Source organism: Tachyglossus aculeatus, chromosome 22, assembly GCF_015852505.1.
Source record: "Tachyglossus aculeatus isolate mTacAcu1 chromosome 22, mTacAcu1.pri, whole genome shotgun sequence".
NCBI lineage: Eukaryota > Metazoa > Chordata > Mammalia > Monotremata > Tachyglossidae > Tachyglossus > Tachyglossus aculeatus.
Genome location: NC_052087.1, coordinates 51,572,603 through 51,587,215, shown reverse-complemented (window position 1 = coordinate 51,587,215; position 14,613 = coordinate 51,572,603). Strand labels below are relative to the sequence as shown.

Here is a 14,613-nt window from a genome sequence, read left to right as displayed (position 1 = left end):
TAAGCGCTCAATCAATACGATTGATTGATTGATTGATTGATCCTATTTATTTTATTTTGTTGGTACGTTTGGTTCTGTTCTCTGCCTCCCCCTTTTAGACTGTGAGCCCACTGGTGGGCTCTCTGTGTTGCCAATTTGGACTTCCCAAGCGCTTGGTCCAGTGCTCTGCACATAGTAAGCGCTCAATCAATACGATTGATTGATTGATTGATTGATCCTATTTATTTTATTTTGTTGGTATGTTGGTAGACTGTGACTGGTGGGTAGGGACTGTCTCTCTGTGTTGCCAGTTTGGACTTCCCAAGCACTTGGTCCAGTGCTCTGCACATAGTAAGCGCTCAATCAATACGATTGATTGATTGATTGATTGATCCTATTTATTTTATTTTGTTGGTACGTTTGGTTCTGTTCTCTGCCTCCCCCTTTTAGACTGTGAGCCCACTGGTGGGCTCTCTGTGTTGCCAATTTGGACTTCCCAGGCGCTTGGTCCAGTGCTCTGCACATAGTAAGCGCTCAATAAATACGATTGATTGATTGATTGATTGATCCTATTTATTTTATTTTGTTGGTACGTTTGGTTCTGTTCTCTGTCTCCCCCTTTTAGACTGTGAGCCCACTGGTGCGCTCTCTGTGTTGCCAATTTGGACTTCCCAAGCGCTTGGTCCAGTGCTCTGCACATAGTAAGCGCTCAATCAATACGATTGATTGATTGATTGATTGATCCTATTTATTTTATTTTGTTGGTACGTTTGGTTCTGTTCTCTGCCTCCCCCTTTTAGACTGTGAGCCCACTGGTGCGCTCTCTGTGTTGCCAATTTGGACTTCCCAGGCGCTTGGTCCAGTGCTCTGCACATAGTAAGCGCTCAATAAATACGATTGATTGATTGATTGATTGATCCTATTTATTTTATTTTGTTGGTACGTTTGGTTCTGTTCTCTGTCTCCCCCCTTTTAGACTGTGAGCCCACTGGTGCGCTCTCTGTGTTGCCAATTTGGACTTCCCAAGCGCTTGGTCCAGTGCTCTGCACATAGTAAGCGCTCAATCAATACGATTGATTGATTGATTGATTGATCCTATTTATTTTATTTTGTTGGTACGTTTGGTTCTGTTCTCTGCCTCCCCCTTTTAGACTGTGAGCCCACTGGTGCGCTCTCTGTGTTGCCAATTTGGACTTCCCAAGCGCTTGGTCCAGTGCTCTGCACATAGTAAGCGCTCAATCAATACGATTGATTGATTGATTGATTGATCCTATTTATTTTATTTTGTTGGTATGTTGGTAGACTGTGACTGGTGGGTAGGGACTGTCTCTCTGTGTTGCCAGTTTGGACTTCCCAAGCACTTGGTCCAGTGCTCTGCACATAGTAAGCGCTCAATAAATACGATTGATTGATTGATTGATTGATCCTATTTATTTTATTTTGTTGGTACGTTTGGTTCTGTTCTCTGCCTCCCCCTTTTAGACTGTGAGCCCACTGGTGGGCTCTCTGTGTTGCCAATTTGGACTTCCCAAGCGCTTGGTCCAGTGCTCTGCACATAGTAAGCGCTCAATCAATATGATTGATTGATTGATTGATTGATCCTATTTATTTTATTTTGTTGGTATGTTGGTAGACTGTGACTGGTGGGTAGGGACTGTCTCTCTGTGTTGCCAGTTTGGACTTCCCAAGCACTTGGTCCAGTGCTCTGCACATAGTAAGCGCTCAATCAATACGATTGATTGATTGATTGATTGATCCTATTTATTTTATTTTGTTGGTACGTTTGGTTCTGTTCTCTGCCTCCCCCTTTTAGACTGTGAGCCCACTGGTGGGCTCTCTGTGTTGCCAATTTGGACTTCCCAGGCGCTTGGTCCAGTGCTCTGCACATAGTAAGCGCTCAATAAATACGATTGATTGATTGATTGATTGATCCTATTTATTTTATTTTGTTGGTACGTTTGGTTCTGTTCTCTGTCTCCCCCTTTTAGACTGTGAGCCCACTGGTGCGCTCTCTGTGTTGCCAATTTGGACTTCCCAAGCGCTTGGTCCAGTGCTCTGCACATAGTAAGCGCTCAATCAATACGATTGATTGATTGATTGATTGATCCTATTTATTTTATTTTGTTGGTACGTTTGGTTCTGTTCTCTGCCTCCCCCTTTTAGACTGTGAGCCCACTGTTGGGCTCTCTGTGTTGCCAATTTGGACTTCCCAAGCGCTTGGTCCAGTGCTCTGCACATAGTAAGCGCTCAATAAATACGATTGATTGATTGATTGATTGATCCTATTTATTTTATTTTGTTGGTATGTTTGGTTCTGTTCTCTGCCTCCCCCTTTTAGACTGTGAGCCCACTGGTGGGTAGGGACTGTCTCTATGTGTTGCCAGTTTGTACTTCCCAAGCGCTTAGTCCAGTGCTCTGCACATAGTAAGCGCTCAATAAATACGATTGATTGATTGATGGATTGATTGCGGTGAAAATGGAGATAAAGACTGTGAACCCCACGTGGGACGACCTCATCACCTTGCATCCCCCCCCTCAGCGCTTAGAACAGTGCTTTGAACATAGTAAGCGCTTAACAAATGCCAACGTTATTATTATTAGTCAAGGCCCGGGGGCGGCCCTCCCGGGCCCAGGCCCTCGCGGTTGGGCAAGGCCCGGGAGACCGTGGGCCGGCTAGGGATAATAATAATAATAATAATAATGATGACATTTATTAAGCACTTACTATGTGCCAAGCACTGTTCGAAGCGTTGGGGAGGATACAAGGTGATCGGGATAATAATAATAATAATGGCATTTATTAAGCGCCTACTATGTGCAAAGCACTGGGGAGGATACAAGGTGATCAGGATAAGAATAATAATAATTGCATTTATTAAGCGCCTACTATGTGCAAAGCACTGGGGAGGATACAAGGTGATGAGGATAAGAATAATAATAATAATGGCATTTATTAAGCGCTTACTATGTGCCAAGCACCGTTCGAAGCGCTGGGGAGGATACAAGGGGATCGGGATAAGAATAATAATAATGGCATTTATTAAGCGCTTACTATGTGCCAAGCACCGTTCCAAGCGCTGGGGAGGATACAAGGGGATCGGGATAAGAATAAGAATAATGGCATTTATTAAGCGCCTACTATGTGCAAAGCACTGGGGAGGATACAAGGTGATCAGGATAAGAATAATAATAATGGCATTTATTAAGCGCCTACTATGTGCAAAGCACTGGGGAGGATACAAGGTGATCAGGATAAGAATAATAATAATAATGGCATTTATTAAGCGCTTACTATGTGCCAAGCATCGTTCGAAGCGCTGGGGAGGATACAAGGGGATCAGGATAAGAATAATAATAATGGCATTTATTAAGCGCTTACTATGTGCCAAGCACCGTTCTAAGCACTGGGGAGGATACAAGGGGATTGGGATAAGAATGATAATAATAATGACATTTATTAAGTGCTTACTATGTGCCAAGCACCGTTCGAAGCACTGGGGAGGACACAAGGTGATCGGGATAAGAATAATAATAATAATGGCATTTATTAAGCACTTACTATGTGCCAAGCACCGTTCGAAGCGCTGGGGAGGATACAAGGGGATCGGGATAAGAATAAGAATAATGGCATTTGTTAAGCGCTTACTATGTGCCAAGCACTAATAATAATAATAATGGCATTTATTAAGCACTTACTATGTGCCAAGCACCATTCGAAGCGCTGGGGAGGATATAAGGTGATCAAGATAATAATAATAATAATAATGGCATTTATTAAGCACTTACTATGTGCCAAGCACCGTTCGAAGAGCTGGGGAGGATACAAGGTGATCGGGATAAGAATAATGATAATAATGGCATTTATTAAGCGCTTACTATGTGCAAAGCACTGTTCTAAGCGCTGGGGAGGTTACAATAATAATAATATTAATAATAATAAAAAAATGCTATTAAGTCACACAGCTGATAAGTGGTGGAGCGGAGATGCCAGCTCCGCCACTTGTCAGCTGTGTGACCTCGGGCAAGCCACTTCACTGGGCCTCAGTTCCCTCATCTGTCAAATGGGGATGAAGACTGTGAGCCCCCTGTGGGACAACCTGATCACCTTGTATCCCCCCAGTACTTAGAACAGTGCTTTGCACATAGTAAGCGCTTAGTAAAATGCCATTATTATTATTATTATTATTATTAAGTCACACGGCTGATAAGTGGTGGAGCGGAGATCCTGGCTCTGCCACTTGTCAGCTGTGTGACCTCGGGCAAGCCACTTTTAATTTCTCTGGGCCTCAGTTCCCTCATCTGGAAAATGGGGATGAAGACTGGGAGCCCCCCGTGGGACAACCTGATCACCTTGTATCCCCCCAGCGCTTAGAACAGTGCTTTGCACATAGTAAGCGCTTAATAAAATGTTATTATTATTAAGTCACACAGCTGATAAGTGGTGGAGCGGAGATCCCGGCTCCGCCACTTGTCAGCTGTGTGACCTCGGGCAAGCCACTTTTAATTTCTCTGGGCCTCAGTTCCCTCATCTGGAAAATGGGGATGAAGACTGGGAGCCCCATGTGGGACAACCTGATCACCCTGTAACCTCCCCAGCGCTTAGAACAGTGCTTTGCACATAGTAAGCGCTTAATCAAATGCCATTATTATTATAAGTCACACGGCTGATAAGTGGTAGAGCGGAGATCCCAGCTCCGCCACTTGTCAGCTGTGTGACCTCGGGCAAGTCACTTAACTTCTCTGGGCCTCAGTTCCCTCATCTGTCAAATGGGGATTAAGACTGTGAGCCCCCCGTGGGACAACCTGATTACCTTGTATCCCTCCAGTGCTTAGAACAGTGCTTTGCACATAGTAAGCGCTTAATAAAATGCTATTATTATTAAGTCACACAGCTGATAAGTGGTGGAGCGGAGATCCCGGCTCCGCCACTTGTCAGCTGTGTGACCTCGGGCAAGCCACTTTTAATTTCTCTGGGCCTCAGTTCCCTCATCTGGAAAATGGGGATGAAGACTGGGAGCCCCATGTGGGACAACCTGATCGCCCTGTAACCTCCCCAGCGCTTAGAACAGTGCTTTGCACATAGTAAGCGCTTAATCAAATGCCATTATTATTATAAGTCACACGGCTGATAAGTGGTAGAGCGGAGATCCCAGCTCCGCCACTTGTCAGCTGTGTGACCTCGGGCAAGTCACTTAACTTCTCTGGGCCTCAGTTCCCTCATCTGTCAAATGGGGATTAAGACTGTGAGCCCCCCGTGGGACAACCTGATTACCTTGTATCCCTCCAGCGCTTAGAACAGTGCTTTGCACATAGTAAGCGCTTAATAAAATGCTATTATTATTAAGTCACACAGCTGATAAGTGGTGGAGCGGAGATCCCGGCTCCGCCACTTGTCAGCTGTGTGACCTCGGGCAAGCCACTTTTAACTTCTCTGGGCCTCAGTTCCCTCATCTGGGAAATGGGGATGAAGACTGGGAGCCCCATGTGGGGCAACCTGATCACCTTGTAACCTCCCCAGCGCTTAGAACAGTGCTTTACACATAGTAAGCGCTTAATAAAATGCCATTATTATTATTATTAAGTCACATGGCTGATAAGTGGTGGAGCGGAGATCCCGGCTCCGCCACTTGTCAGCTGTGTGACCTCGGGCAAGTCCCTTAACTTCTCTGGGCCTCAGTTCCCTCATCTGTCAAATGGGGATTAAGACTGTGAGCCCCCCATGGGACAACCTGATCACCTTGTAACCTCCCCACCGCTTAGAACAGTGCTTTGCACATAGTAAGCGCCTAATAAAATGCCATTATTATTATTATTATTGTTCTCTGGGTCTCAGTTCCCTCATCTGTAAAATGGGGATGAAGACTGTGAGCCCCCCGTGGGACAACCTGATTACCTTGTAACCTCTCCAGCGCTTAGAACAGTGCTTTGCACATAGTAAGTGCTTAATAAAGTGCCATTATTATTATTATTGTAAGTCACACAGCTGATAAGTGGTGGAGCGGAGATGCCAGCTCCGCCACTTGTCAGCTGTGTGACCTCGGGCAAGCCACGTCACTTCTCTGGGCCTCAGTTCCCTCATCTGTCAAATGGGGATGAAGACTGTGAGCCCCACGGGGGACAACCTGATCACCTTGTAACCTCCCCAGTGCTTAGAACAGTGCTTTGCACATAGTAAGCGCCAATAAAATGCCATTATTATTATTATTATTATTGTTCTCTGGGTCTCAGTTCCCTCATCTGTCAAATGGAGATTAAGACTGTGAGCCCCCCATGGGACGACCTGATTACCTTGTAACCTCCCCAGCACTTAGAACAGTGCTTTGCACATAGTAAGCGCTTAACAAAATGCCATTATTATTATTATTCAGTCACACAGCTGATAAGTGGTGGAGCGGAGATGCCAGCTCCGCCACTTGTCAGCTGTGTGACCTCGGGCGAGCCACTTCACTTCTCTGGGCCTCAGTTCCCTCATCTGTCAAATGGGGATTAAGACTGTGAGCCCACCTTGGGACAACCTGATTACCTTGTATCCCCTCAGAGCTTAGAACAGCGCTTTGCACATCGTAAGCGCTTAATAAAATGCCATTATTATTATTATTATTATTATTAAGTCACACGGCTGATAAGTGGTGGAGCGGAGATCCCGGCTCCGCCACTTGTCAGCTGTGTGACCTCGGCCGAGCCGCTTCACTTCTCTGGGCCTCAGTTCCCTCATCTGTCAAATGGGGATGAAGACTGTGAGCCCCCCATGGGACAACCTGATCACCCTGTAACCTCTCCAGCGCTTAGAACAGTGCTTTGCACATAGTAAGCGCTTAACAAATACCATTATTCCCCTCATCTGTCAAATGGGGATTAAGACCGTGAGCCCCTGTGGGATGACCTGATTACCTTGTAACCTCCCCAGCGCTTAGAACAGTGCTTTGCACATAGTAAGCGCTTAACAAATACCATTATTTCCCTCATCTGTCAAATGGGGATGAAGACTGTGAGCCCCCCGTGGGACGACCTGATCACCTTGCAACCTCCCCAGCGCTTAGAACAGTGCTTTGCACGTAGTAAGCGCTTAACAAATACCATTATTATTATTTATTATTGTTAATATTAGAACCCACGACCCCCGAGTCCCAAGGCCGGGCTCCCTCCACGGAGCCACGGGGGTCCGGCTCCTTCCTTACCCCGGTGCGCCGGCAGGCCGTAGTTGACGATGTTGTTGTCTTGGATGAAACCTTTCCCGTCCGGGCAGAGGCTGTGGAATTCGGCTGCGGGATGGAGAGAGGCGGCGGGAGGGGGACGACCTCTAGACCGTAAGCTCGGTGTGGGCAGGGAATATGTCTACCAACTTCTAGACTGTGAGCCCACTGTTGGGTAGGGACCGTCTCTATATGCTGCCAACTTGGACTTCCCAAGCGCTTAGTACAGTGCTCTGCACACAGTAAGCGCTCAATAAATACGACTGATGATGATGATGAACTCAGACTGGAGTCTCCCAAGCGCTTAGTTCAGTGCTCTGCACACAGTAAGCGCTCAATAAATATGATTGATGATGATGATGAACTCAGACTGGAGTCTCCCAAGCACTTAGTTCAGTGCTCTGCACACGGTAAGTGCTCAATATATACCGTTGATTGCTTGATTCCCTCCACTGGACTTTCAGTTCATTATGGGAAGGGCTGTGCAAATATACCCAAGTGCTTAGTACAGTGCTCTGCACACAGTACGTGCTCAATAAATACTGCTGATCGCTTGATTCCCTCCACTGGACTTTCAGTTCATTATGGGAAGGGCTGTGCAAATATACCCAAGTGCTTAGTACAGTGCTCTGCACACAGTAAGCGCTCAATAAATACCGTTGATCGCTTGATTCCCTCCACTGGACTTTCAGCTCGTTATAGGAAGGACTGTGTCTACCGATGCAATTATGCTGCAAATATACCCAAGCGCTTAGTACAGTGCTCTGCACATGGTAAGTGCTCAATATATACCGTTGATAGCTTGATTCCCTCCACTGGACTTTCAGTTCATTATGGGAAGGGCTGTGCAAATATACCCAAGTGCTTAGTACAGTGCTCTGCACACGGTAAGTACTCAATAAATACCGCTGATCGCTTGATTCCCTCCACTGGACTCTCAGTTCGTTATGGGAAGGGCTGTGCAAATATACCCAAGTGCTTAGTACAGTGCTCTGCACACGGTAAGTGCTCAATAAATACCACTGATCGCTTGATTCCCTCCACTGGACCTTCAGCTCGTTACGGGAAGGACTGTGTCTACCGATGCAATTATACTGCAAATATACCCAAGTGCTTAGTACAGTGCTCTGCACACGGTAAGTGCTCAATAAATACCGTTGATCGCTTGATTCCCTCCACTGGACTCTCAGCTCGTTATGGGAAGGGCTGTGCAAATATACCCAAGCGCTTAGTACAGTGCTCTGCACATGGTAAGTGCTCAATAAATACCGTTGATCGCTTGATTCCCTCCACTGGACCTTCAGCTCGTTACGGGAAGGACTGTGTCTACCGATGCAATTATACTGCAAATATACCCAAGCACTTAGTACAGTGCTCTGCACACGGTAAGTGCTCAATAAATACCGCAGATCGCTTGATTCCCTCCACTGGACTTTCAGTTCCTTATGGGAAGGGCTGTGCAAATATACCCAAGCGCTTAGTACAGTGCTCTGCACACGGTAAGTGCTCAATAAATACCGTTGATCGCTTGATTCCCTCCACTGGACTTTCAGCTCGTTATGGGAAGGGCTGTGCAAATATACCCAAGTGCTTAGTACAGTGCTCTGCACACGGTAAGTACTCAATAAATACCGTTGATCGCTTGATTCCCTCCACTGGACCTTCAGCTCGTTACGGGAAGGACTGTGTCTACCGATGCAATTATACTGCAAATATACCCAAGCACTTAGTACAGTGCTCTGCACACGGTAAGTGCTCAATAAATACCGCAGATCGCTTGATTCCCTCCACTGGACTTTCAGTTCCTTATGGGAAGGGCTGTGCAAATATACCCAAGCGCTTAGTACAGTGCTCTGCACACGGTAAGTGCTCAATAAATACCGTTGATCGCTTGATTCCCTCCACTGGACTTTCAGCTCGTTATGGGAAGGGCTGTGCAAATATACCCAAGTGCTTAGTACAGTGCTCTGCACACGGTAAGTACTCAATAAATACCGTTGATCGCTTGATTCCCTCCTGGACTGGACTTTCAGCTCGTTACGGGAAAGGCTGTGTCTACCGATGCAATTATACTGCAAATATACCCAAGCGCTTAGTACAGTGCTCTGCACACAGTAAGTGCTTAATAAATACCATTGATCGCTTGATTCCCTCCTGGACTGGACTTTCAGCTCGTTATGGGAAGGACTGTGTCTACTGATGCAATTATACTGCAAATATACCCAAGTGCTTAGTACAGTGCTCTGCACACGGTAAGTGCTTAATAAATACACTGATCGCTTGATTCCCTCCACTGGACCTTCGGCTCGTTACGGGAAGGGCTGTGTCTACCGATGCAATTATACTGCAAATATACCCAAGTGCTTAGTACAGTGCTCTGCACACGGTAAGTGCTCAATAAATACCGTTGATCGCTTGATTCCCTCCACTGGACCTTCAGCTCGTTATGGGAAGGACTGTGTCTACTGATGCTGCAAATATACCCAAACGCTTAGTACAGTGCTCTGCACACAGTAAGCGCTCAATAAATACGATTGAATGAATGAATACTGGACTCTCCCAAGTGCTCAGTACCGTGTTTTGCTCAAAAAATACCATTGATTGATTCCCCTCTAGACTGTTAGCTCGCTGTGGGCAAGGAATATGTCTATCGACACAGTTATATTGACATTCCCAAGCACTCAGTACAGTGCTCTGCACACAGTAAGCGCTCAATAAATACCATTAATTGATTTACTCCCCCTAGACTAACTTGTTGTGAGCAGGGAATGTTTCTACCAGTTACATTGGACTCTCCCAAATGTTCAGTACAGTGCTCTGCACACAGTAAGCGCTCAATAAATACCATTAATTGATTTACTCCCCCTAGACTAACGTTGTGAGCAGGGAATGTGTCTACCAGTTACACTGGACTCTCCCAAATGTTCAGTACAGTGCTCTGCACACAGTAAGCGCTCAATAAATACCATGTGGGAAGGGATGGTGTCTATTCTGTTGGTGTTTTGTACTCTCCCAAATGTTCAGTACAGTGCCCTGCACACAGTAAGCGCTCAATAAATACCATGTGGGACGGGACTGTGTCTATTCTATTGTTGTTTTGTACTCTCCCAAGCACTTAGTGCTCTGCACACAGTAAGAGCTCAATAAATACCATATGGGAAGGGACGGTGTCTAGTCTATTATTGTTTTGTACTCTCCCAAGCACTTAATACAGTGCTCTGCACACAGTAAGCGCTCAATAAATACCATTAATTGATTTACTCCCCCTAGACTAACTCGTTGTGAGCAGGGAATGTGTCTACCAGTTACATTGGACTCTCCCAAATGTTCAGTACAGTGCTCTGCACACAGCAAGTGCTCAATAAATATCATTAATTGATTTACTCCCCCTAGACTAACTCGTTGTGAGCAGGGAATGTGTCTACCAACACAGTTACACTGGACTCTCCCAAATGTTCAGTACAGTGCTCTGCACACAGTAAGCGCTCAATAAATACCATGTGGGACGGGACGGTGTCTATTCTATTGGTGTTTTGTACTGTCCCAAATGTTCAGTACAGTGCTCTGCACACAGTAAGCGCTCAATAAATACCATGTGGGACGGGACGGTGTCTAGTCTATTGTTGTTTTGTACTCTCCCAAGCACTTAGTACAGTGCTCTGCACACAGTAAGCGCTCAATAAATACCCTGTGGGAAGGGATGGTGTCTATTCTATTGTGCTGTAATCTCCCAAGCACTTAGTATAATGCTCTGCACACTGTAAACGCTCAATAAATATCATGTGGGACGGGACGGTGTCTATTCTATTGGTGTTTTGTACTCTCCCAAATGTTCAGTACAGTGCTCTGCACACAGTAAGAGCTCAATAAATACCATGTGGGACGGGATGGTGTCTATTCTATTGTGCTGTAATCTCCCAAGCACTTAGTATAATGCTCTGCACACTGTAAGCGCTCAATAAATATCATGTGGGACGGGACGGTGTCTATTCTATTGGTGTTTTGTACTCTCCCAAATGTTCAGTACAGTGCTCTGCACACAGTAAGAGCTCAATAAATACCATGTGGGAAGGGATGGTGTCTATTCTATTGTGCTGTAATCTCCCAAGCACTTAGTATAATGCTCTGCACACTGTAAGCGCTCAATAAATATCATGTGGGACGGGACGGTGTCTATTCTATTGGTGTTTTGTACTCTCCCAAATGTTCAGTACAGTGCTCTGCACACAGTAAGAGCTCAATAAATACCATGTGGGACGGGACAGTGTCCAGTCTATTGTTGTTTTGTACTCTCCCAAGCACTTAGTGCTCTGCACACAGTAAGAGCTCAATAAATACCATGTGGGAAGGGACAGTGTCTAGTCTATTGTTGTTTTGTACTCTTCCAAGCACTTAATACAGTGCTCTACACACAGTAAGCGCTCAATAAATACCATTAATTGATTTACTCCCCCTAGACTAGCTCGTTGTGAGCAGGGAATGTGTCTACCGGTTACACTGGACTCTCCCAAATGTTCAGTACAGTGCTCTACACACAGTAAGTGCTCAATAAATACCATTAATTGATTTACTCCCCCTAGACTAACTCACGGTGAGCAGGGAATGTGTCTCCCAACACAGTTACACTGGACTCTCCCAAATGTTCAGTACAGTGCTCTGCACACAGTAAGCGCTCAATAAAGACCATGTGGGAAGGGACGGTGTCTATTCTATTGTTTTGTACTCTCCCAAATGTTCAGTACAGTGCTCTGCACACAGTAAGCGCTCAATAAATACCATGTCGGAAGGGACAGTGTCTTTTCTATTGTTGTTTTGTACTCTCCCAAGCACTTAAGTGCTCTGCACACAGTAAGAGCTCAATAAATACCATGTGGGAAGGGACGGTGTCTAGTCTTTTGTTGTTTTATACTCTCCCAAGCACTTAGTACAGTGCTCTGCACACAGTAAGAGCTCAATAAATGCCATGTGGGAAGGGACGGTGTCTAGTCTATTGTTGTTTTGTACTCTCCCAAGCACTTAATACAGTGCTCTGCACACAGTAAGCACTCAATAAATACCATTAATTGATTTACTCCCCCTAGACTAACTCGTTGTGAGCAGGGAATGTGTCTACCAGTTACACTGGACTCTCCCAAATGTTCAGTACAGTGCTCTGCACACAGTAAGCGCTCAATAAACACCATTAATTGATTTACTCCCCCTAGATTAACTCATTGTGAGCAGGGAATGTGTCTCCCAACACAGTTACATTGGACTCTCCCAAATGTTCAGTACAGTGCTCTGCACACAGTAAGCGCTCAATAAATACCATGTGGGAAGGGACGGTGTCTATTCTGTTGGTGTTTTGTACTCTCCCAAGTGTTCAGTACAGTGCCCTGCACCAGTAAGCACTCAATAAATACCATGTGGGATGGGACGGTGTCTATTCTATTGTTGTTTTGTACTCTCCCAAGCACTTAGTGCTCTGTACACAGTAAGAGCTCAATAAATACCACGTGGGAAGGGACGGTGTCTAGTCTGTTGTTGTTTTGTACTCTCCCAAGCACTTAGTACAGTGCTCTGCACACAGTAAGCGCTCAATAAATACCCTGTGGGAAGGGACTGTGTCTATTCTATTGTTTTGTAATCTCCCAAGCACTTAGTACAGTGCTCTGCACACAGTAAGCGCTCAATAAATACCATGTGGGAAGGGAATGTGTCTGTTCTATTCTTGTATTGTATTCTCGCAAGCAATTAGTCCAGTGCTCTGCACACAGTAAGCGCTCAATAAATACCACTGATTGATTGATCCCTCTCTAGACTGTAAGCTCGCTCTGGGCAAGGAATATGTCTATCAATCAATCGTATTTATTGAGTGCTTACTGTGTGCAGAGCACTGTACTAAGCGCTTGGGAAGTATAAGTCGGCAACATATAGAGACGGTCCCTACCCAACAGTGGGCTCATAGTTTAGAAGAGTCTACCAACACAGTCAAACTGTACTCTCCCAAGCGCTTAGTACAGTGCTCGGCACCCAGTAAGCATTCAATACCATTTATTCATTCATTCAGTCGTATTTATTGAGCGCTTACTGTGTGTAGAGCACTGGACTGAGCGCTTGGGAAGTACAAGTCGGCAACATATAGAGACGGTCCCTACCCAACAGTGGGCTCATAGTCTAGAAGAGTCTACCAACACAGTTATACTGTACCCTCCCAAGCGCTTACTACAGTGCTCGGCACCCAGTAAGCACTCAATACCATTTATTCATTCATTCATTCAATCATATTTATCATCATCATCATCAATCGTATTTATTGAGCGCTTACTGTATGTAGAGCACTGTACTAAGCGCTTGGGAAGTACAAGTCGGCAACATATAGAGATGGTCCCTACCCAACAGTGGGCTCATAGTCTAGAAGAGTCTACCAACACAGTCATACTGTACTCTCCCAAGCGCTTAGTACAGTGCTCGGCACCCAGTAAGCACTCAATACCATTTATTCATTCATTCATTCAATCGTATTTATTGAGCACTTACTGTGTGTACAGCGCTGGACTGAGCGCTTGGGAAGTACAAGTCGGCAACATATAGAGATGGTCCCCTACCCAACAGTGGGCTCATAGTCTAGAAGAGTCTACCAACACAGTTATACTGTACTCTCCCAAGCGCTTAGTACAGTGCTCGGCACCCAGTAAGCATTCAATACCATTTATTCATTCATTCAGTCGTATTTATTGAGCGCTTACTGTGCGCAGAGCACTGGACTGAGCGCTTGGGAAGTACAAGTCAGCAACATACAGAGACGGTCCCTACCCAACAGTGGGCTCACAGTCTAGAAGAGTCTACCAACACACAGTCCACCAACAGTTATACTGTGCTCTCCCAAGCGCTTACTACAGTGCTCGACACCCAGTAAGCACTCAATACCATTCATTCATTCATTCATTCAATCATATTTATCATCATCATCATCAATCGTGTTTATTGAGCGCTTACTGTATGTAGAGCACTGTACTAAGCGCTTGGGAAGTACAAGTCGGCAACATATAGAGATGGTCCCTACCCAACAGTGGGCTCATAGTCTAGAAGAGTCTACCAACACAGTCATACTGTACTCTCCCAAGCGCTTAGTACAGTGCTCGGCACCCAGTAAGCACTCAATACCATTTATTCATTCATTCATTCAATCGTATTTATTGAGCACTTACTGTGTGTACAGCGCTGGACTGAGCGCTTGGGAAGTACAAGTCGGCAACATATAGAGATGGTCCCCTACCCAACAGTGGGCTCATAGTCTAGAAGAGTCTACCAACACAGTTATACTGTACTCTCCCAAGCGCTTAGTACAGTGCTCGGCACCCAGTAAGCATTCAATACCATTTATTCATTCATTCAGTCGTATTTATTGAGCGCTTACTGTGCGCAGAGCACTGGACTGAGCGCTTGGGAAGTACAAGTC

General features: G+C 45.5%; 1 protein-coding gene across 1 annotated transcript in view; it reads right to left on the bottom strand.

The window, feature by feature from the left end:
• LTBP3 (latent transforming growth factor beta binding protein 3) overlaps nt 1–14,613 on the bottom strand; it is an 84,880-nt gene that overhangs the window by 15,392 nt on the left and 54,875 nt on the right. Inside the window, exon 21 of the mRNA XM_038764089.1 lies at nt 7,158–7,241. Within this exon, the coding sequence (XP_038620017.1) occupies nt 7,158–7,241 (84 nt within the window). The remainder of the gene's footprint in view (nt 1–7,157; nt 7,242–14,613) is intronic.